This window comes from Mauremys reevesii, linkage group 13 (assembly GCF_016161935.1).
Source record: "Mauremys reevesii isolate NIE-2019 linkage group 13, ASM1616193v1, whole genome shotgun sequence".
Lineage (NCBI taxonomy): Eukaryota > Metazoa > Chordata > Testudines > Geoemydidae > Mauremys > Mauremys reevesii.
In genome coordinates this window covers 49,126,619-49,150,968 of record NC_052635.1, presented here as the reverse complement: position 1 = coordinate 49,150,968, position 24,350 = coordinate 49,126,619, and the positions used below count along the sequence as shown (strand labels likewise).

The following is a 24,350-nucleotide window of genomic DNA, read 5'->3' as shown; positions in this document are numbered from 1 at the left end:
GTCCAAACCCTCCTTGCCAGTGCTGAATGGCTGATACTGCAGTCTGCCCCAGGGCACGGGGGTGAGACGATGACTGGCAGTAGCCATACACTGAGGCAAGGTGGGGATAGAGGGTGGGGGTTCCCTGGGGAGGGGAGACCCTGAGAGAAAGGGGTTACTGCCAGGGGGCAACACCCCATGTAAAAGGGCACCGGGGTCCAGGGAGGGACTCGGGGCCAGGGAACAGGCGGATCACCGGCCTGCAGAGGGCGCTCCGTGCTGGAAACCGAGCTAATTCCCCAGAGTCACCAGCGGGAGGCGCTGCAGGGGTGAGTCCAACCCATTACAATGACCCAAACTCCCAGAGTACACGCACACAGCTGCACATACAAGCTCTGCATAGACTCTGTGTGTGCACGAAGTACGTGCAGTGCCTCAGACGTGTACGCTGTGCCGGGCACACTCAGCCTTAGCTCAGATATGCTGTAGGCCCAAGGGTGTGTCTACGCTGTGGTCAGAGGTGTGACTGCAGCTCGTGTAGGCACCCCCACGCTAGCTTTAATTGAACTAGCATGGCTAAAAAGAGCAGTGAAGGTGGGGCAGTGTGGACCCCCGGGTAGGCTGTACAAGTCAAGCCAGAACGCTGGGGACATATTTACATTGCTGGCCTGTACCAGGGGCCATGCATGTCTCCACTGCTATGTAGCCATACTAGCTAGATTGGCATTAGCATGGATGTGCTGAACCGAGCTGCAGTCACACCTCTGATTGCAATGTAAGCACACATATTGTGCACGTTCTCTCCTCACATACTGCGTGCGCACGTCCACTGCCTTACTGGGGCTTTGCTAGCAGTGCTGCAGAATGTAGATTTTATTTCCTGGTCTTTAATGGTAGGAAATGGGCCTTAGGGATGGAATTGCTCTTTCTCGCTTGCTTCTGGTGCTGCTTCCCTGTGGGGGAGTGATGCATTATTTCCGGAAAGAACAAGTGAATGCAGAGGAAGGAGCCTTTCTGACCGTTGAGAGAGATGGCAATGTTTGGGAAGGGGCGCTTGGACCAGAGAGAAGCAGGAGAAGTGTCTCTGGTGTTACAGCAGCACAACACACTCCAGACAGAGCCACATCTCATAGGCTCATAGACTTTAAGGTCAGAAGGGACCATTATGATCTTCTAGTCTGACCTCCTGCACAATGCAGGCCACAGAATCTCACCCACTTACTCCTGTAACAAACCCCTGACCTATGTCTGAGCTACTGAAGTCCTCAACTTGTGGTTTAAAGACTTCAAGGTGCAGAGAATCCTCCAGCAAGTGACCCATGCCTCATGCTGCAGAGGAAGGCGAAAACCCCCCAGGGCCTCTGTCAATCTGCCCTGGAGGAAAATTCCTTCCCGACCCCAAATATGGTGATCAGCTAAACCCTGATCATGTGGGCAAGACTCACCAGCCAGACACCCAGGAAATAATTCTCTGTAGTAACTCAGATCCCACCCTGTCTAATGTCCCATCACAGGCCATTGGGCATATTTACCTCTAATAGTCAAAGATCAATTAATTGCCAAAATTAGGCTAGCCCATGATACCATCCCTTCCATAAACTTATCAAGCTTAGTCTTGAAGCCAGATATGTCTTTTGCCTCCACTGCTCCCTTTGGAAGGGTATTCAACCCATCACAGTGTTAAACAGCATTCGTATATTATTAGTATATGCATTGTTTTTAAGAGGCCAGCTCAGTTCCGTGATTTGTCAGTCCAAGCTGCTGGAAGGTTGATTACATAAGAACATCATAACAGCCATACTGGGTCAGAGCAATGGTCCATCTAGCCCAATATCTTGTGTCTGACAGTGGCTAGTACCTGACGCTTCAGAGGGAATGAACAAAACTGGGCAATTATTGAGTGATCCCCTGTCATCAAGTCCCAGCTTCTGGCAGTCAGAGGTTAAGGAATGCCCAGAGAATGGGGTTGTGTCCCTGACAATTTTGGCTAATAGCCATTGATGGACCTATCCTCCAGGAACTTATCTATTAGTTTTTTAACCCATTTTTACTTTTGGCCTTCAGAACCCCCCCGGTAATGAGTTTGACAGGTGACTGTGCATTTTGGGAAGTACCGGGCGCTTCTTTTTGTTGGCTTTAAACCTGCTGTCTGTTTATTTCATTAGGTGACCACATGTCCAGCCTCAGGGGCTTGGCCAGTGGGACTCTGAGGTACCCAAATCCCCTGGCCTCAGCCCCACGAATCAGAATGTGTTTTCTCTTGTCATGCCAGACGCATTCAGTTATGAATTCTCCCTCCAGCAGCCCCTAGGCAGACAGCTCCTCAGAGTCCTGTCATGCTCCCTTGGGGCACTCTGCCTGCCTACATACCTGGCTGTCCACTGGTTGTGGTTTTTCAGTGCCTAGCAGCATAATAGATGGCATGTCCCCTTCCCATGAGCCTCCATTCTTCTGTTGCTCTCCCATCTTCTGGCCACCCGAGTAATGTAACAATCCTCAACACTTACTTAATTCTTCATGGCTTCCAAGTGCTGCACAAACATTAACATATTAACCCTCCTGGTGCCCTGCCAGGAAGTGACACACTTGTCGGCAGGACGTCACCTCGCATTAGCTTCCAGCTAGACTCACAGCATCTGTTCTACATCTGCGACACAGAGGAGAGCAACTGGTCCTGACAGCACTCCAGGGTTCGATCCTAGGCCCATTGAAGTCAGTGCTGAGTCCTCTCTGCTGGCACAGCAGTTTGGTGGATCCCCTTTGCCTGTCTGATCCTTTGCTACTAGAAAGGAAGAGGAAAGAGGCTCCCCTGCCCCTGACTCCGCTTTGTGTGCTGGGCTTGCCTGGTGCCATGTACAAGGCAGGGGAGCTGCCGTCTCACCTTGCAGTGGAGGGGAACAAACACTCTGCCCCTGAGGTGAGGAATCCCAAGGAGCCCAGGAGGCAGCTGAGCTGAGACTGGCCTCATCAGCATTTCCAGATCCCACTGGTACCAAGCTCCCAGTGCCTAGCTTTGGGGAACAGAAAAGGAAGAGCCGGAGTATGTCTGGCACGGGTGCCCTCAGCCCCAGGTGGTCCCTTCCACCTGCCGAAGGTGCTCGCCCCTAGACTCCGCTGCTACAGCCCATTGCTCGTGCGAAGAGCTGAAGAGCCGCTGTGCCTGGGCATGTCATGATGTTCTCTGGGCTGGTTATGGGGTTTGGCTCATGAACTTGGCAGGTTTCTATTCTATTCAGATTCTATTCCCCCATTTTGGGGCAGCGCGGGGCAGCTAATGTGAGACCCTGCATGCACACCTACCTGTGAAAAGCTGACAGGACCCCAGCTCTGCCACATGCTGCTGGGAGAGACTGGAAGCACAGAGGGGAGGGCCCTTTCTTTCCCCTGTTGGCCAGTTCATAGTCTCTAACAGGGCTGGCCATCTCTGTGGCTTCCTGTTCTCTGCCAAAACCCATGTGACCTCCGTCTGTGTGTCACCCTCGCAAAGAACCTCATGCATTAAAGGCACAAGAGGGGAAAGTCCCAGAGTGGAGCCGTATCACTTCCCAACTCCATCAGGCTGGCTGAATAACTCCTGGGGCACTTCCTCATGGCAGCTCATGCCGCTGATGACAATGGGAATGAGCAGCAGCAGGCACGGATATCTAGCACAGTTCCATAAACCCAACCTGCATGCAGCAGGCTTTGTGCCTGGGCTGTGAGGTCTCCTCCAGACTCCTGGGAGACGCCATCTGGTACATGGAACATTGTCCAAGTCAGACACAACATGGAGGCAGCCTGGGTACTCACTGCCCTCCTTTCCATGAGCCATCACAAAGAAGGTCATTCATGCCCCTCAACATGCCCTCTTCACCCTGGAACAAACCCATTCTCCAAGCTCAAGAGATTCCCTCAGGTGGTTTGTTACAGGATGGAGCCCAGCAAACTGTTTTTTCATGCTACATTTGAAGTCAGGCTTCAGGATGACTTCAGACACCAATACCTGCTGACATCCATCCAAATGCTACCGCCTCGAAAGCCAGCAGCCTGACCCAAGCTCTGGAACTCCCTGCCCATGCAGAGGCCAGGGGGACAGAGAGAATGAAGGGAAGGAGCTGCAGTCTGGGCTTTCCCAGGCGAACAGAGTTTGCTGGTGAAGGCTGTGCCAGAGCTGCGTGGAGAGAGGAGTTTCGTCATCCTTCCCTCCCAACTCTGCCAGGATGACTCTCTGGACTCTGCCGGGGCCCTCTCTCTACAGACAGAATTATGAACCCAACAGGTCCCTGTCCCCCATGGAATGCCTGCCTCACTCCCAGCAGATGGCACCAGGCAAGGCACCTTCGGGTGATCCTGGTGACTCAGAACTCACCCTGGTGCCATTCTGCAGAAACACCGGCACTGACCTGGGACTTAAACAGGTTCAGCTTCCCAGAGGGCTAGTTCTAAATAGCCCCCCTCCCTGGAGAGCTGGCTGCAGGAGGAGAGCGGTCCCATAGCACTCACTGTAGCAGGCTGAGATTGGATCTTTGCATCTGTACCATGGTGAGTTTGTGTGGCACTGGCTGGTTCCAAGCTGCTAGTTCAGTGCCACTCCAATGCGGGCGGTCACTCTTCCACGAAGCCCTACAGCAATGACAGGATTCTGATGCCCAAGAGTATATTTAGATTCCACAGCCATCTGGGTGGGTCTCCACAGCACACCAAGTGGGCTCTGCCATCCCCTCTCATGTCAATGGGAGATGGGAGCCCAGGCAGCTTGGCTTGCATCACACAGTGAAAAACAGCCGCAACCTGTGTGTGTCCAAATGTAGGTGGCTGTGCCAGAGAGGAGGGTTAAAAAGCAGCATAAACCCCATCAGGACATGGCAGGGAATCTTTATCTAAAGGGAAAGAGCTTTTAATTTCATTCCAGCTCTTATTCACTGTCTGACAAAGGCAGGGGCTGGGACATTTTTAGATGGGAGTTTTCTGTTTCCAGTTGGCTTTTCGGCTCCTGCTGTATTTCCTGTGCACAGTGTGATTTTTCTCAGACACGCCATTGTATTAGGTAATACATTGATAGACTGTCTGTGTACGTGAGCTTGTTTGTATGGGAGCCTTTTGTTTCTCTCTCTGCAGCGAGAGCCTGTGTTCTGATTGCCTGCGTTCCAGGCTTTATCAGCACTGGGAAGATGTTGCTTGGGATTTAAGGTTCTCAGAGATATTTTTGTTTGGCATTCACCAAATCCAGAGACATGTGTTGGACACGGGCATTTTATATACTCCAACAACACAGCAAGAACTACAACCTGCCACAGCACAAAAGAGAGAAGAGAAAAAAACAAACATCACAAAAAGCTTTTCATAGGGTTTGAAAAGCTTCCCATTAACAAAACCACCATTAACAAAAGCCAACAGACATGGTAGCAAATGTGCTCCTCATCGCGGTCAGGGGAGGAATGAAACAACCTGCTTGAGAAATGCAGAAAGATGAGCTCCAAGAAAGCTGTCTAAATGAAACAGCCACTTGTAACATCCAAACAACAGGCGATGCCAGCAAGAGAGAGGAGAATGGATGACAAGGGCTGCATTCCAATCAGAACCAGGGACTGCGACAGCATAAAGTCCCAAATATCAAACACTGCGCAGGCTTCAGGCGGAGGAGCAAGGAACATCCCAGAGTCCAGGAAATCTGGAGAACATGGGCCTGATCAGCTCAGTGGGGTTGGGCTGCAGCATCATATGCGGGTGCCCAGACACTGGGAGGAAGGGGTCATGTTTTGCTTGTAATGGCAGGTGAGTTTGGTGGCTATAGCTCAGTGTCCAGTGGACAAAGATCCACGTGACAAAAAAATGCTGCATCAATTCAGCATAATTGGCAGTTTCTGGTCATTAGAAATTCTGGGCTGAGCTGTGTGGGCCTGAACCTTTTCTCCCTGCTGATCTCAGCTCTGGACACGTAGGAACAGCATGGGGCAGGCAGCTGTCTGAATGGGCGTGGCCCCGGGGTGAAAAGAGAGAACTTCACATCCTATCGCTGTCTGGCCTCGATTCAGCTTGAGCACTCCCGAACCACAATCCCACAGCACATTCCAATGGGGCAAGCTGCCCCTAACCACGCTGGCGCCTCACTGTGAGAGGAGCACAGATGTCACATTAGTGATGCATGTGTGTGCACATGCGTAGCTGCGTGTGTCTGTGTTATAGCTCTTGTGTGGTGGTGATGCAGCCAGCAAGGTGTATTTGTGTGTAGTTTACCTGACCACGCTACCTTGCCAGGGGCATGCCTCTCTTGTTTACACCAAGTCCCTGCTGTTCAGTTCACCCATCCCTAGCATTTACTCCAGTTGAAAATTGCCCACAGTGCTGGGGTTAACATCCCATCTATTGAAAACATGCTGCGGGATCATTAACAGTCAGGGCCTCGACTTTACATCTCACCGTAAGGCCACTTAGCACCATGCAGATGCTCTGGATTCAGCACTGACTGTGGAGTGAAGCCTTCTTTTCTCTAGACGTAAGCAGTCCTCCCGGCATCTTGCCTGGCGTACCTTTTGCTACATCTCCAGCCAGCTCACTTCAGGCTGTGACTGGCCAGTTCCCACAAGTGAAGCAGGATCAGGACTTGTTGCTATTTGGAAGAAGAGCCCGAAGCAAAACTCAGGTGTTGCAGAAAGTGGTGTTGGGAGTTCAGTGGGGGGTGCTCTGAGGGGAGACTCACTGTCTGTAACTACAGAAAGGAATGTTATGAAGAGGAGAAAGATCAGTAACTATCTAACCAACAAGGACAGAATGAGATGGAGTTGGGTTCAAGCTGCAAGAGGGGAGGAGAATTTAGGTTAAATAGCAATAACACCACCCCCACCTAGCACTTAGATGGGGCTTTTTGTCTTCGACAAGCTGTACAGACATTAAGTGACTCATCCCAGAACCGGCAGTGAGAATCAGAGTATCCGAGAGCTCCCAGGGTATTTAAGGCAGTAGAACAAGTTGCTGAGGGTGCTTTGTAGAATTACTAGAACTGGAGAGCTCCAAGGCTGAGACCCAGGAAAAATAAACTCAATCCTGCCACACTGTAGAGAGCTGGACACGCAGGCTCCTCAGAAATCCAGCTCCTCCCACTGGATTTTGTGGGAGAGGAGCGAAATGGTAAAGGGACTGGAATTATTGCAGAGCTCGATAAGGACAATCAATCCTTAAAAGACAAAGTAGACATGATTTAAAATACACTCACAAGCAAAGCAGTTACAAGTGTGAGAAGAGAGGCTCAATCATACCTGCACCCTGGCTTCTCACAGAGTCAGCGGACGCCAGATGCTTCTAAACTCGGGTTTCTCTCTCCATGGTGATTGGATTTTCCTCCCCAATTATTTTTATTAAAGTGTTTTATTTATGCAGCAAAGACAAGAGGACAAACAAAACAGATGTGTACATCTCATGTCGACCACAGAAATAGGCAGACATATGGAGAAGAGAATGAAGTACCATCTCCATCTCTAACTACATATGGACTGGAGAAGAGGAGAGAGATGTGCTAGAGGCCAGGGGATGTGGAAGAATAATGGAACGCTTATGTAAATATCTTGATTAATCCATCAGAAGGAGCTGAAATTTTTTGCACCAGTTTCTATTATTCCTTCCAGCAAGACAGTCTCCATCGGAGAGATTTTTGCTGGTTTGGACACCCAGAGCTTTTTCCGTTTTCTTGCAATTGCCTTTTTGGCAACAAATAAGCACAGAGCGGCAAATGAGTGCTGGAGGCTGCGATCCAGGCCAGGTTGGTGTTAGAGGCCTCTGAAGAAATCTGAGGATCAAGGGAAAGGTAATGCCCTTGGCATGCTCTGTCCTTCCATTGGGAGCTAAGGCAGAAAATGGGAGCATATCCCACATGAGGACACGCCAGGGTCCTGCCCACTTGCTGCGATGGCTCTTGGAGATTATCAGCATCTGTCTATGAACATGAGAATGGTCTGACCCAGTAGGGCCAATGGTCCATCTAGCCCAGTATCCTGTCTTTTGACAGTGGCCAATGCCAGATACTTCAGAGGGAATGAATAGAACAGGCAGTTATTGCATGATCCACCCCCTGTCGTCCAGTCCCAGCTTCTGGCAGTCAGAGGCTCAGAGATGCTCAGAGCATGGGGTTGCATCCCTGACCATCTTGGCTAATAGCCATTGATGGAACCTATCCTCCAGGAATTTATCTAGTTCTTTTTTTAACCCCATTATACTTTTGACCTCCACAACATCCCCTAGCAATGAATTCCATAGGTTGACTGTGCGCTGTTTGAAAAAATACTTCCTTTTATTTGTTTTAAACCTGCTGCCTATTAATTTCATTTGGTGACCCCTGGTTCCTATGTTATGTGAAGGGGTAAATAACACTTTCTTATTCACCTTCTCCATACCATTCATGATTTTATAGACCTCTATCATATATCCCCTTAGTCATCTCTTTTCCAAGATCAGCAGTCCCAGTCTTATTAATCTCTTCTCATACAGAAGTTGTTCCATACCCCTTATCATTTTTGGTGCCCTTTTTCCATTTCTATGTCTTTTTCAAGATGGGGTGACCAGAACAGCACTCAGTATTCAAGGTGTCGGCCTACCATAGATTTATATAGTGGTATTAGGATATTTACTTCCTTTTTGTCTATCCGTGTCCCAATGTTCCTAACATTCTGTTAGCTTTTTTGACTGCCGCTGCACATTGAGTGGATGTGAAGACTATCTACAATGACTCCAAATCTCTTTCTTATGTGGTAACAGCTAATTTAGATCCCATCATTTTGTATGTATAGTTGGCATAATGTTTTCCAATGTTCCTTACTTTGCATATACTACCGTTTAATTTCAACTGCTATTTTGTTGCCCAGTCACTCAGTTTAGTGAGATCCCTTTGTAACTCTTGACAGTCTGCTTTGGACTTAATCATTTTGAGTAATTTTGTAGCATTTGCAAACTTTTCCACCTCACTGTTTACCCCTTTTTCCAGATCATTTATGAGCATGTTGAACAGCACAGGTCCCAATACAGAGCCCTGCAGGACCCCACTATTTATCTCTCTCCATTCCGAAAACTGACCATTTATTCTTATCCTTTGTTTCTTGTCTTTTAACCAAGTTCAGAGTGGTAGCCATGTTAGTCTATATCAGCAAAAAGAACGAGGAGTACTTGTGACTCCTTGTTCTTTTTGTCTTTTAACTAATTACTGATCCATGAGAGGACCTTCCCTCTTATCCCATGACTGCGTAGTTTGCTTCAGAGCCTTTGGTGAGGGACTTTCTGAAAATCCAAATACACTATATCCACTGGATCACCCTTGTCCACATGCTTTGTGACCCCCTCAAAGAACTATAAAAAATTGTTGAAGCATGATTTCCCTTTACAAAAGCCACGTTGACTCTTCCCCAACATACTGTGTTCATCTATGTGTCTGATAATTCTGTTCTTTACTATAGTGTCAACCAATTTGTCCGGTACTGAAGTTAGGCTTACCGGCCTGTAATTGCCAGGATTGCCTCTGGAGCCTTTTCTTTAAAAATTGGCATCACATTAGCTATCCACCAGTCATCCAGTACAGAGGCTAATTTAGATGATAGGTTACCTAAAATAATGGCTGAGGTGTGGGAATCTCCTCACATCCTCTGCAGTGAAGACCAATGCAAAGAATTCATTTAGCTTCTCTGCAATTTACCTTAGTGTGATCTTTTAGCTTCTTGATCATCCAGTGGCCCCACCCATTGTTTGGCGTATTCCTGCTTCAGATGTACTTAACCTTTTTTTTTTTTTTGCTGTTAGTTTTTGTGTCTTTTGCTAGTTGCTCTTCAAATTCTTTTTTGCCCTGCCTAATTATATTTGTACGCTCAATTTGCCACAGTATTTGCTCCTTTCTGTTCTTCTCAGTAGGATTTGGCAGCCAGTGTTGACAGGATACCTTTTTGCTTCTAACCGCTTCTTTGACGCTGTTGTTTAGCCATGGTGGCATTTTTGGGTCTTTGTATTATTTTTTGTAATTTGGGGTATACATTTAATTTGAGCCTCTAGTATGGTGGTTTTTTTAAAGTTTCCATGCAGCTTGCAGGGATTTCACTTTTGTGACTACTCCTTTTAATTTCTGTTTAACTAGCTTCCTCAGTTTTGTGTGGTTCCCCGTCATGAAGTTGAATGCTACTGTAGTGGGTTAAATTTCATTGCATTACGGTTTTATTGAGCAGTTCAGCTATGTTCACTTCTTAGACAAGATCTATTACTACACTTACAACTAAGTCGGGAATTGCCTCTCCCTTTGTGGGTTCCAGGACTAGCTGCTCCAAGAACCAGTCATTAATCATGTCTAGAAAATTTATCTCTGGATCCTATCATGAGGTGACATGTACCCAGTCTATATGGGGATAGTTGAAATCCCCCATTATTACTGAGTTTTCTAGTTTTATAGGCTCTCTGATGTCCCTGAGCATTTCGCAATCATCGTCACCATCCTGGTCGGGTGACTGGTAGTATATCCCTACTGCTCCACTCTTATTAGAATTTCTATCCATAGAGATTCTGTGACGCAGTTTGAGTCATTGGAGATTTTTACTGTATTTGGCTCTATGCTTTCTTTTGCATATAGTGCCACATCAGCATGACCTACTCTGTCATTCCTATATATTTTGTACCCTGATATTACCATGTCCCATTGATTATCATCATTCCACCAAGTTTCTGTGATGCCTGTTATATCTTCATTTAATACCAGACACTTGAATTCACCCATGTTATTACCTAGACTTCTAGCATTTGTATACAATCACTCATCAAATTTGTCAATATTTAGTTGTCCACCTTCATGTAATGTAACTGAATGGGACTCTTTTTCATTTGACTGTTTCTCTTCAGTTCCTACCTGTACTTTATCAACTTCTGTCTCCTCCTTTTTACTAGGACATGGAGAATCCACATTAATAGACCCTCCCCTAAGTAACATCTTTGTCCGAATCATGTGCTCCTCTGCATGTGTTGGTTTTCCCCCAGCCCTTAGTTTAAAACCTCCTCTGCAACCTTTTTAATTTTACACGCCAGCTTTGGGTCACAGTCTCCTGACACATACTATGTTCTGCTGGTGCAAAGGTGGGCAGGGGAGATAACTGTATGGGCAGGACATATATTTGCATGTGCATATATATGGGTGATGATTTTGGACAGTTTTGGCCTTTCATTTTCAAGCTACTGTGTGTCTGCCTCCCTGTATTTTGCAGTTTCCCATGGTATTTGTGCACCAGGATAGCGGTTTAGCCAAGGGCGGGTGTTGGTTTTAATGAAAACCATGCAGCTAAAACCTTGTGTGGGAAGGTGCTCTGTAAGTACCCTAGCCTGACAGGGATGCACCAGTGTTACCTGCAAGTTCATTGATGACCCTTGAGGAGGTTAGTCCCATGACTGAGCTGTGGCTAAACAAGGCTGGTATGTGAGTAGAGGAATCTGTGGCCTTGAGATCACACTGGGAACCACCCTCCTTGTCTGAAAACTCTCTGGTGGAGCTCCTGGGTCTTGTCTCTGTGTGGTTACTAATATTGATATTGCTGCTTGGAGGCCCCCAGCTACATCAGGGTCCCGTTGTGTTGGGCAGGGCACAAACAAATAGGAAAATGATCCCTGCCCTGAAGAGCTCATGGTCTAGGAATCTTCTCCCCACAATTCATCCACGCCCAGTCACCTGGATCCTTCTCCTCTGCAGTCCCTGCCATCTGTCATGGCCTTCCTGTGCCTTCCTATTTCATCAGCTCTCCGTTCATTTCATCTCTCAGCTCCCTTGTCTCTGCCTCTCAATTTATCTCTCCCGGTTATTGGCCTGAATGCTTTAATTTATTCGCCACCCTCCTTTCGGTAATTTATCCTTTGTACTTTTTGTTGTCTTGGATTATTTAATTCTGTAAAACGCTTTGGGATGCCTTGCGTATGAAATACACTGTACACAATTCAATTATATTGTATTGCTGATGGTTTGCTGGCCTCCTGGATTGATACCATTGACAACTACCCTCTGAGTACGATTTTCCAACCAGTTGTGCACCCACCTCACAGTAGCTCCATCTAGGCTGTATTGCCCTAGTTTGTTTCTGAGGTTGTGAGACTGTAACAAAAGCCTTACTGAAGTTGAGATATATCACACCTACTGCTGCTCCGTCGCTGGAGGTGTTTAAGAGCAGGTTAGACAAACCCCTGGCAGGGATGGTCTAGATAATATTTCGTCCTGTGTCCGTAGTCAGGGGACTGGACTAGGTGACCTGTTGAGGTCCTTCCCAGTCCTACATTTCTACGATTCGATGAATGTGTTGAGCTGATGCGTTACAGTCAGAACAGACATTTCCCCTTGTCCATAGTCCCTGCTTCTCCAAAGGAAGGAGTTTGCACTCTTGGTACAACCTTCCCCCATGTACCCTCGCTTTAACTCTAGGGCCTCCAGTCAGATAGTGATGGGGCTACCTATGTCCCTGGAGATAGAGGCCAGACAGAGAGCAGGTTAGTGTCACAGTGGAAGTGATTGTAACAGGGCCTAACCAACCTGGCTGGGAGTCAGTGCAGGTCTCCCTAGCCCCCTCCCTAGTCCCTCATGGCTCTCTCCTGCTTTGTGCTCAGATACGCCATCGATAGCAACACCGACCTGGAGAGGATCTTTGACATTGATGCAAACACAGGCGCCATTGTGACAGGCAAAGTCCTGGATCGGGAGACGGCAGGGTGGCACAACATCACGGTCCTGGCAATGGAAGCAGGTGAGGGGGAGGGTTCTGGAGAGGGGTGGGTCTCACTCACTGGTGCAGAGGTGACCACCTCAAGGAAGCAGGCATTAACTAGAGGTGATGTAAGAGAAGATGCAGGAAGGGGAATCTAATATCTCCCCAGACAATCTAAAAATACTCTTCCTGTCTCTGTTGAGAAGTGGAGCTGTGGTCGGATGGTACCTTTGATGAATACTAATCAAAACCCGTGTTATCTACCCAGCAGCTCCACCAGCCATCCCTACGCTGCTCATTTGCTGCTTCCACACCTGATGAGACACCTCTGGGGCTGCTAAGAGCTCATGTTTATATAACGTGTTTCCTCCTCAGTTCAGATGCCATCCTGTTTCTGGATTCACTGCCTGAGTCTTGGGGACATGGATGCCTCTGCCTCTCTCCTCAGACACGTGCAGCACTCACAGCCACCCATGGGGAAGTAAATTACATTGTGAGGACTTTGCAGTAACTTAAAATTCAATCCGGCCCCTGCACCTGCACCGCTAGGTATTTTGTGATCAACGCCTCCTACCCATGTACCTCCCATTTACATGCACAGGCACCGGGCCAATAGCAGAAGCAGCTTGTCCTGTGTTACATCAGACAGTGATTTTATAAAAACAAATAGATTTGGGGCATTGTGTCTAGAAAGGGCCATGACAGTGACAGACAGATTGACAGATGAAATACGACAGATGGACAGAAAGGCCCATCACTTGCCCTCTTCTTCCTTTTCTCCAGACAGTTGTGCAGACTGTCTCTGCTCTGTGTCTCGGCCCAGCTCTCTGTGCTCTAGCAGGTACCTGCTCTCAGCTGTGGTGATGCAGCAGCCATGCTGTCTGTGCTTCATCAAGGTTATTTCTCTGCCTGGCACCACTGGGTGAGAGCCTTGGTGATTCCAAAGACTTCATTAAACACAGGGAATAAGCAGCAAGGAGGCTGAGGCAGCTTCAATGAGCTCAGAGAATTGCCCTTCCCGAGGCTGTGCTCACAGGGAGAACACTTGCCTCCAGATCCAGAGCAGCAGAAGAGCTTCACTAAATGCAAAACTCAGCTCTGTGACTGTTTTTCCCTCAATAATTTCTGCACACACAGACCACTGCACCCCTTACTCACGTACAGGGGCGACTCTAGGATTTGCGCCGCCCCAAGCAGGGTGGCACGCCGCAGGGGGCGCTCTGGCAGTCGCCGGTCCCGCGGCTCCGCTGGACCTCCTGCAGACGTGCCTGCGGAGGGTCCGCTGGTCCCGTGGCTCCGGTGGACCTCCCGCAGACATGCCTGCGGGTGCTCCACCGGAGCCGCGGGACCAGCGGACCCTCCACAGGCATGCCTGCGGGAGGTCCACCGGAGCCGCCTGCTGCCCTCCCGCGGGACGCCGCCCCAAGCGCACGCTTGGCGCGCTGGGGTCTGGAGCCGGCCCTGCTCACGTATAAAGAAACCCATTAATCGATCAGGCTCTCTCTCCTGTGGGCTGGGAAGGAAGCAAGAGAAATTCTCAGTGTAATTTCTGTTTTGTGAATACTTGGGAAGTGCCAGATACTGTGGGACATCTAAGTACATGGGTAGATGGATGGGTGGATGATGGACAAACTTCAAGGACTTGGAAGTTTGAAGACGCTGCTAGATTTGCTTTTATCTTTCTAAAGGGGCCTGTGGGGGGTTGTTACTGATGGTTTTTCTCCTGTTTCTGCCCATGTTTCCTGCACTCTGCTAATTCCCTTTCCTACTGTTTGCCTGGTTCTGCCCTTCCCATACTATGCACTTTCCCAGAAGGATGAAAATGCTGTTATAAAAACTGCTCTTCTAAACTTCAAAAAGACAATGGGAACCCAAAAGCCCAAGCAGTCACGTTAGCTTTTGCTTCTGATGAATCTTTGAGCTCCCTCACTGGGGCTGGGAGGGCTGCAGACGAAGTAGGGAAGAGCCAGTAGCCGACAGAGTGGATTTCTGAACGTGCCCCTTGACGTTGCTCTCCTGCTTCTCCCCAAGAGGGCCAGCACGTGCTGTTCTGCTAAGTGAAAGGCGTTTTTGTTGGTGAAGTAAATATTCAGCACTACGGCAAGTAGAAAAGGAGCACCTGCCTTGTGTGTGAATACAAATGAGCTGGCGAGAGCCAGACTCAGGGCGGGGACTGAAAGATTGAGAGGAAGAAGGGAAAGAAAGAGAGACACCTAAAGGGTAGAGGTTTGCAGAACCAAGTAGCTGTGAGATAGGGAGCTACTGGATTCCCTAAAGGCTATTGTGGAAAAGGGAGCTTGTGCCTGAGAACTCCGTCTGCCTAGGAATTCAGAGCTGACAGCCAGACTGTAGCAGTGACCTGGGGGACTAACAGGAAGGGCCTGTGGCAGGAGATGGAGCCTGCCTGTTCTCCATACTCCATTGTCCTCTCTTTCAATAAGCTGCTTCTGGAACCTTGACATACAATCCTCATGTGATACCCTTTCCTTTCCGTAGGGCAGCAATGCCCTTCCAGTCTTCATTTGCAGTTGCTGAGGAGCCCTCTCTCATCCAGCTGGGGAGAGCAAGGAGGAAATGCATTAGCAGACATGCAGGTTTCATGTCTGTTTATCTGAGAGGATTTTTCGGGTATCTGCACTTCCGCCCAAACACAGCGACATGGAACAAATGGCTGGCACGTTGCTGAGCAGCCAAAGCCTTGACTCGGGCAGAATGATTTCCCAGCAGAAGTTCTGTTCATCTTTTTTACTTCAGTTAAAGACAGAAAAGAACAAACTCTTGGTCCTGCCTTGCAGAGGCTTTGAACAAACTCCTCATGGGGAATGAAAATAAAATAAATAATAGCAAAAAGAGCTTTGATAGACCACAGGTGTTCTGCTGCTGGGTAGGAAGCCGGCAAGATTATCCTCAGTGCCCTGCCACTCTCTGTCATGCATGTTCAGGCCCTTGTCTCATTATGTGGAGCTAAGCAGGTTGTTCTTGGTAAGACAATGGATCTGACCCTTTTGACTCCGGTGTGAGGCCTTGGATTCCCTCCACATCCCACACAAGCATTGAGAACGATAGAGGCTTCGAGAACCAGCAGAACAGTGGGGAATACAGAGAACACGAACACAATCTTCAAACCCTTCCGCTCATGTGTCGAATGTCTCAGAATGGTAACAGGCACCAGCATCTCCAGGCCAGGCGCAGACAAGGTCATGTTCCACTTTCCACCATCACAGTTAGCACCAGGCTCCAGTCCAGTCCACTGGATGCCTTTGAAATGAGAGAGAGGTCTCAGCTAAGGATTTTTCCTCTGTGCACTCAGTGTGTGCAGGTAGGGGCACCTGCCTACATCTGACTCTGAGCAGGGGAATTTGCCTAGGTCTTCCTTAGGGGATGTCTTCGTGGGTTATTTTTTGTCAGGGAAGATGTGCACACGCTTGCCACGCCGCATGGTGACACATTGATGGGTCTGATGCAGGGCCAGGACTTCACTTAGCACTAATCCTGTCCTTGCCCTGCCTTCCTGGCTCTGGGGCTGAGATGCCTGGGCACAGGGGGACTCAGTGTGCGTCCTCGAGCTTGTGTCACTTCTGTTGTTTCCAACCCACCTCTGCTGCAGCCATTGCAATGAGAGGGCTCCAGAGCTACGAAGACTGGGCCCAGATTGGAGCAGCCCTATGGTCCCGGGACATGTGAGCCTAGGGTTTTGGCTCAGTCCTGTCTCTAGTTACAGTGAGGTTTTATTTCCACTGGCTGTTGTGAGCTGTTTGTTCCTGGGAAAGCTGCACCACTGTGGCCTTGTGGTGAGCACTGGCTGGGCCCAGGCTGGTCTTCCCAGCCCTGCACCGCTGTGTGTCTAGACACCTTTAATGCATTCAGCTGGTACAGATTGTTACCAAAGCAGGGGCACGCGCCTCCTGAGGGCATGGAAATGAAGTTGTGTTAGCGCTGGCCGGTGGAGAGGACGCTAGTGGTGCAGAACAACTCAGCTTTTACAGCAAACATGAGGTGACAAGAATCAGAAGGAAAATATTTATACACAGCAGCTAGGATTTCAGAACAAGTCAGTAAATGCTGCCGTTCCCCTCCAGCAGGGAGGCCTGTCAGACTGGATTACTTCAAAAGCTGGGGAGATTCTTTAGTATTCTGACTTCTCCCCGTCAGTAAGTTCTGACTCATCCATTTTAACTGTCCAGACGTTCCTGCCAGTGACATTACCCTTAACGGTTTGTAATCATGAAATATTAATGGCCAATATTGAATTTAAAGTACAATTTATGTCTGAATTCTCTGGTGGAAAGGGCAGTTGTAAAGGTAAGGCCTTCAAAGTGACAGAAGGAATTTCAGCATGTGGCCTTATAACAGATGTCAGGCTGAACCCAGAGCAGTGCTGGGGCTTGGCGCCGAGGGGAGGGGGCCGTGGCCGCCCTGCGCTGGGGCTTGGCGCCGAGGGGAGGGGGCCGTGAGGAAGTGAGGCTCAGTACAAACAGGTGGCAGAGTATTTCCCCATTTTTCATAGGCAAGTGCTTTGTACTAAACACATCACAAGACTTCCAAAGAGAGGAGACAAATCTATACAGCTTCTCCTTCTGCCCTGGATCAGGTCCATAGCTCCCCATGCTAATCACTCAGCCCAGGGAACCAAGGGACTCCCCATCCCCCTTCCACTCAGGAGCTGGGGTAGTGGTGGCTTTTCTGACCCCCCTGGGCGCTCCATGTCTGCTTACAGTCTGTTTGACCTAACTATCTCCCTCCTCAGTCCTGTACCTGTCTCCCTGCACTCCCTTTTCCCCCTTCCCCATTTCCTGCTCTTAGATCAAACACTTGCCATTACCAACAGCGACGATAAATTAAAAACTGAATGCATGGCACTAATGTGATGTTTGCCAGCACGCTCCCCCCTCCCCCCCAGCTCCCTAACCCTGACCCGTTGTCTGGCTTGTCTAGATTGCGAGGAACTTGAGGCAGGAACTCTCCATGCATTGATATGGGGCCCTGATCCCGACTGGGACTTTAAGCGCTACTGCACTACAAATGAACCACCATACATGTTCACCTGTGGGATTCCCTGAGCACTCGGTGTGGCTGGGGCCACACCTCAGTTACAGTTCTTCACAAATGGTACATTCACGTCAGGGGAATAGCAGGAAAAGCAGGGACGGGCCTAAGGCCACACCCATAACTCTCCAAGAATATGCGCTATTTGAGGTGAAGACAATAGAGTCGATTCTCTCTTCCAGAGAGAAGCAAAAAGCCCCTGCTCCAGGGTGGCCTGTCTGTGCCAATTGGCAACGGGCAGAATATTTGGGCCCTGGTAACTGTGCAGCCAACCAGCAAACCTGGGGATTGTTCAGCAAATCTGACCAAGTGTTTGCTGAGATAAATCTTCATTTCACACACAAGCTGTTTACCTTCCTTAGGCTAATATTTGTGATTCTCCTCCTGCTTTCCTCTCTGCTCATGTAAAATGAGGAGGACTTGACTGCTGTGTCCACTGCTGGTAATTGAGATGATAAATCTTCCTGCTGGAGACCGGCTTTAATCAGAGCATTGTGTTTGGATGCAATTTAATTACTCTCATGCCGCTGAGCTAGGGCAGGGCTCAGGGGAGGTAAGAGCCATTTATACATTACTTGGTCTCACATGCTGCTTCCACTCACTACGGAGCCACGTTTTCAGCTCCGGACTCTGATTTTAGGTGCCCCTATTTAGGACACCTGCATTTGCTTGTACCTGCAAATGTGAATGTGCAAGCAGCCATTTGCCTGCATAGTCGGGCAGTTACACTCACGTCTGCACTTGTGAAAAATGGTACGCACTTACGCACTCACTTGTTCTCGCACCCCTCTTGTGCACACACTGACAGGCCAAATATTCAACCCTAAAATTCTACTGTGTCATTTTGCTCTTCCTAATCCACTGAGATTATGGGTGGAATAAGAGTTGCTCCCTCGTGTATCTGGCTTCTCCGGTGACACAATAATCCTGGGTTTATTTCAAAATCAGTTGCTATGGAATGATAGTGATGTCACCATTTCAGCATTGTTGCAGAAAAGACATATTAGATCATCCAGTCTACTCAGCATGATGATAGGCCCAGTGTTTCTTGAGATTCAGGGGTGACAGAATTGGCTGCAGAATCTGTGTCTTCAGAGATGTGCTGCAGGAGCAGAACTTCCTTTAAAAGAACACGGTCAAACGGTTGCAGAGAAACGTTCAGAGCATGGCCTGACTGTAACTACCAATGTCTGAGCCTGGAGGTAGAAGTTATCACAGATCTAGCTGAGCTTCCCCCATTGGACACTGATTAGACTGCTTGGAGGGATCCAAATGCTAAATCTCACAAGCTCCTATCGGGCTGGGGCAGGGCAGAGTTTAGACACTGTTCCAGGCTCTGGGCCTCTCAGCACATCTCCAGGTACTGACACCCCTCTTGGCAGTCGGGACCCTGCAACCAGTTGCCTGCACCCTGAAACTAATGCTGTCTGCCCCAAGCCTCCCCAACAGCTCTTGCACGTTCCCCAGTATTCCACCAAAGGTGTGAGCCTTCTGATGCACTGATTTCCTTGTATGGGCACGTGATAGTGACATGCACAGACTTTGCAAAGGATTCTAAAACACCATTCATCATCTGGATGATGGCAAATTGCACAGGGCTGTAGCCTCCTTGCAGACTGAGTGCTGCCTGCACGAAGCTCTAGCTCGATCCTTAAGGTGGCCTGGCTGTACACTGAGTCCATGTCCATCACTGGCAATCCTCTGGCGTCACTGACGCTTTTTGGCAACCAACTGACCATTGGCCATGTAGTGGCATTCCCAGGGAAACACATTTCAGAAGTTGTTGGTCTTCCATCAGTTGAAGACGGCTATCCAGGGGCGGCTCTACAAATCACGCTGCCCCAAGCAGCGCGGAGCGCTGCGCCGCCCTTCCCCAGTCCCGCGGCGGGTCCCCTCTTCCCGCGGCTCCGGCATCCTGGGGAGGGCGGCATTTGGCTCCGGTGGAGCTCCCGCCGGCATGCCTGCGGGAGCTCCACCGGAGCCAAATGACGCCCTCCCCAGGATGCCGCCCCAAGCGGGCGCTTGGCCCGCTGGTGCCTAGAGCCGCCCCTGCCGCTATCATGTCCTCCCCTCACTCTCCTCTTTTCCAAACTAAACATACCCAATTCCTTTGGCTTTTGCGCCTATGACTTGCATTCCATCCCTTTGATCATCTTTGTCACTTGTCTCTGGATCCTTTCCAGTTTGTCTACATCCTTTGAATACAGCGGTGACCAAACTGGATACAGTGCTCCAGCTGAGGCCTAACCAGCGCCGAGAAGAGCGGTTCCTCAAATCATCATAGTAGTGTGAATGTTAAATAGTTCAATTCATTGGTGGGTTGAATCCGAAGTCTAATGGTGGCAGTTTTGGTGTAAAAAATATTGTTAGTGGGGATCATTTTAATTAGAAAAGTCCAACTAGCATGTTTATGCACCGCTGCTGGATGTGGTGGGGACCTGTGGGGCAGCTGGTTGCTGTCCAGGATTTCTGGGCTGTGGAACTAAGAGTTCAAGCCAACATCAACAAAAACCTCATATCACTTCCTCTTCTGCCAGCAGGTAAGAAAAGAGGAGATTCATCTTCTCATCACTGCCAAAAGCCTCAGGTACCAAAACTTCTAGCTTCCGTCAACAACAGCCTGCACAGTTACTCACTATAAGTTCAAGAATCTGCTGCACGTTGAGAACCAGGGGCAGCATGGAATAATTATAATTTAGTATCTAAATAAATAACACCAGGAAAAGTGCCCTGATAGGGTTATTTTCATAATTGAAAAAACTCTTTATTTTGGAATTTACTTGAAGCTGAGAAGAAATGTCAAAACGTGCCTCAGAATTCAGCACCATTGTACTGGAGGAATTGGGGCCATGCCTTAGAACTGGGTTCCATGTGCCTCAATCAGTGTGACAGGCAATCTGCTGGAACTGTAATAGACTCAAGTGGATCTGGAAATACTTCTGCCCAGGTTGGCAAAGGTAACTGCCAATCACAGGTCCACAGCTCCTTCACTGCAGTGCTGTGCTTCCATCATCTCGCTCTTGCTCTGTGTGGTTTTCCCATCTCCTCCCTCAGTCTTTGCAGATTAATGGCATTCAGACTCCTGGAGGAAATGCAGAAAAGCGGCATGTTTAATTTTAATTTAGGAAACCGTTTAGGTAGCAGCCTAGTTTCCTTGCTGCTGTCAGTCAGGTTTTCTCAAGGCTGACATCAATTAGTTTAAAAATATTGAATGTAATTTTGCCTGACACAACATATTGCAGCCACTGCAAAATATAATTTATTTTAGAAGAAGAAATAATTAAACTAATTTGCATGTCAGTCAGCTGAGTTGGAATACAGAGTAGAGTTGCAGCAGTGAAAGATGATGCTCTCTTTAAACTGATCACGCTCTTCCTTGGCATGTTGCACCCCCTCAGTCCTGGCCACTGAGGACCAGCTGCTATTTTTGTTTTCTGTCAGGCTCTGCTTGATGATGTCATACTTCTCTGCCTTCTCTTTCTCAGATTGACGGTCTGGCTAATAGCATGAAAATGTGGTTCGTTCTGCCTGTGGGTCTGTGTGTGCATGCAGCTGTACGTACATTAGCACGTGGCTATGCCTTCGTGGGCATGTCTGCACATGTCTCTGTGTGTGCGTGTCATTCCGCACGTATACGTGGGGGCAAGGGGTGCTACAAAGCTCTTTGGGGCGCTGGCGTGTGAGGTTTGGAGTACTTAGGAGGAGTGAATCTTGCAGTTCCTTACACATGCACTGCAGTAACATCTCAATCCCACCCACCCCAGACCACTGTTGGCTCTACTTATACCCCATAAGTTACAGAAAATACATATCAGGAGAGTTTTAAAAAAAATCTGTTGAAGCTGCTTTTTATATTTCCCACCCTGTAAAACCAGGTGCCTCAGAGGGAGAGGAGAGTTTTGTAAAGAATACATTTTAGTAATCCTTAAACAGCTTTTTTTAAAATATATTACAATGTTCTATTCAAAGGCCCAGCAGGTAGTGATGCAGCAGGGCCAAAAAGAAAAGAAATACCGTGTGTTCTGTGGAAGGGTCCCCAAAGATGATGCTCCCATTTCTAGCCCCACCGTTTCTTATAGGCTCATAGACTTTAAGGTCAGAAGGGACCATTATGATCATCTAGTCTGACCTCCTGCACAACGCAGGCCACAGAATCTCACCTGCCCACTCCTGTAACAAACCCCTAACCTATGTCTGAGTTATTGAACTCCTCAAATTGTGGTCTGAAGACCTCAAGCTGCAGAGAATCCTCCAGCAAGTGACCCGTGCCCCATGCTACAGAGGAAGGTGAAAAACTTCCAGGGCCTCTGCCAATCTGCCCTGGAGGAAAATTCCTCCCCGACCCCAAATATGGCGATCAGTTAAACCCTGAGCATGTGAGCAAGACTTCTTGAGGTATCAGACCCAGGGCCTCAAGCTTCAGTGATTTAGGGTGATTTGAGGGGGGAGGGGGGAGGAGTAGGGAGGAGACCTTTGTGTGGCAGGTGATTTTTTTTTTTTTAATGGCATGTCTTTGAAGCTGCTCACAGGCATAGAATGTTATTGACAGCTCTGGGGGAGACAAGTCCGCAGGCAGAGTGCAGGTGAGACCATCACAGGTGCTCAATAAATGTATCTTAGCACATGGATATCTCCACCCATGCATAGTATATTTTCTCAGACTCCTTGACTTTCAGGCTGTGATGATAGGAGGGGTTCGTACTGTTCTCTCTGACTCTAAATATCAGCATACGCTGGTTACAACCTCAGCTAAAGGGCTGCAAGCTAGTTCCATAAGGATGGCATTGTAGGAAACATGCTGTCTTCTGACTGGTTTGGAAAGATTTAAATATCCTGGGTTAAGATCTGGCTCCTTGGGGCACACATCTGTCTTTTTCTTAAACATGTCTGTGCAGTGCCAAGCACATGGTATCTCTAGCACTGTAAAAATACATAAGAATGATTAAGAATAGTCATGATAATGAATGCTCTATTGCCCACTAATTGTGTGTGCTCTGAATGGGTGATGGGAGTCAGGGTAAGGTTAGGAGGGAGACAAGGAGAGATCTGAGTGTCTCTCTTCCCCCTTTCTCTTCCTCCTCTCATCCTTTCTTTCTGCCTTTTCTCATCTCCTTCTCTGTATATCACCTTCAGGGCAATGCCAGCTCACTTTAGAATCAAACTGCAGGGAAAGGTTATCCATCTTTCTGCAAGACGAGCCAGGCTGCTGGGGAAGGAGATAAAACGCTCTCATCATATCACTTGCTGGAATCAAACCCCTCTCACTCGCTCGCTCATTTACCCCTTCAGATGGAACCGGACGGACACACCTCTTTACCACCCCCTCAGATTTTCCGCCTCCCAGCTCCCTCCCCGCCCTGCTGCCTTTAGCTTCCTTTCTTCCTAAAAGCAATTGCAGTTTATTTCGCTGCACTAACATGCTCTTAAAAATAACAAATTGTTCCAGGCTTTTAGTCACGACTTCTGCCTCCTTCCCCCCAAAACACCCATCTAATCACCAAAGCAGCAGGTCTGGGTGAGCAGAAGCGATAACAGGAGAGCGGAGGGGGGGGGGAGCGAAGGTGGGCTCTGGGGAGAGGGTTTGGGTTCTCAGATAATTATGGAGCCTTGCTCATACTTCTCTCCCCCGGGTACAGCTCCACCTGACTCACAGACCAGAGTTAATTTTATCAACAAACAGGCAGCAGGCTCCTGCTTTAACAACAAGCAGTGCTCCCTCCCATGCTGGGCCTCTCCAGAGTTATAACTTCTGGGGGAACAAAGGAGCCGGAGAATGAGGGTTTTTCATTTCTGGAAACATGTGAGGCGCTTTGGAAGGCATTAGGCCCTCAGGAGTGATTTATAATATTATAAAGAGGGATTAATGTACCTTTACAGTGCGTGCCATGGGGCAGAAACAAGCAGGAGCAAATCAGAGCTCCCAAGCTACCTACAAGCTACATCCCACATGTATAAAGCTCACACAGCTTATCAGGCAGAGGTAAGTGCAGGAGCTGCCTGGTGCAGCAAGGCGCAGAGCTGCTGTCTGGGCTCCGGGGGAGCCAGGGGGTTTTGTTTGCTCATCCCGGAATGAGAGGGTTGGCTTAGGCTGTACAAAGCCATGGATAACACAGTCATATTAGAATATGCATATAGTAGCAGCAGGAGCAGGTGGACACCAAGATGAGCTTGTGATGCTGGCAGACCAGGTCCAGCTCAGGCCAAGCTCCCCATGTCTCAACTGAACCCTGACAAATACATGGGTGGAGTCAGTCCGGCTCACCTGGTGTTAGCATTGTTAGAATCGGGGTTGGAAGTAGAAGAAGTTTAGTGTTTAGACTGTATTGAAGGCTGGGGCTGGCTGCCTGCATTAATCTCACTTATAACATCCCATCGGGTAAGGTAATGCTTGTGCATTCGCATTGTGAGCCATCGTAACTGTATCTCTCCAGGTAGGAGAGGGACATTAGCCAGTGTGAAATGCTGGTCTCCAGCAGTCAGATGTTATGTCCTGCCCGACAGGGAAGGCCCAGCAACACCAGATGGACTGAAGTGGAACATTAGAGAGGACACGAGAGTTTGCTGTTTACGCTCCCCCTTCCCCTTCCCCCACATCTCATGAAGATGAGTCTTGCAAGTGAATTCCTCCCATCAGCTGAGTGTGCAGCT

General features: G+C 48.7%; 1 protein-coding gene across 15 annotated transcripts in view; it reads left to right on the top strand.

The window, feature by feature from the left end:
• The window catches only part of CDH22 (cadherin 22), a 188,539-nt gene that overhangs the window by 94,887 nt on the left and 69,302 nt on the right, over positions 1–24,350 (top strand). For all 15 annotated transcript variants that reach the window (XR_005587787.1, XR_005587788.1, XR_005587786.1 and 12 more), the window contains one exon: positions 12,559–12,695. Coding sequence is in view for 11 of the 15 variants with exons in the window: in XM_039498236.1 (XP_039354170.1) it covers positions 12,559–12,695 (137 nt within the window). In the remaining 4 variants the exon portion in view is untranslated. The remainder of the gene's footprint in view (positions 1–12,558; positions 12,696–24,350) is intronic.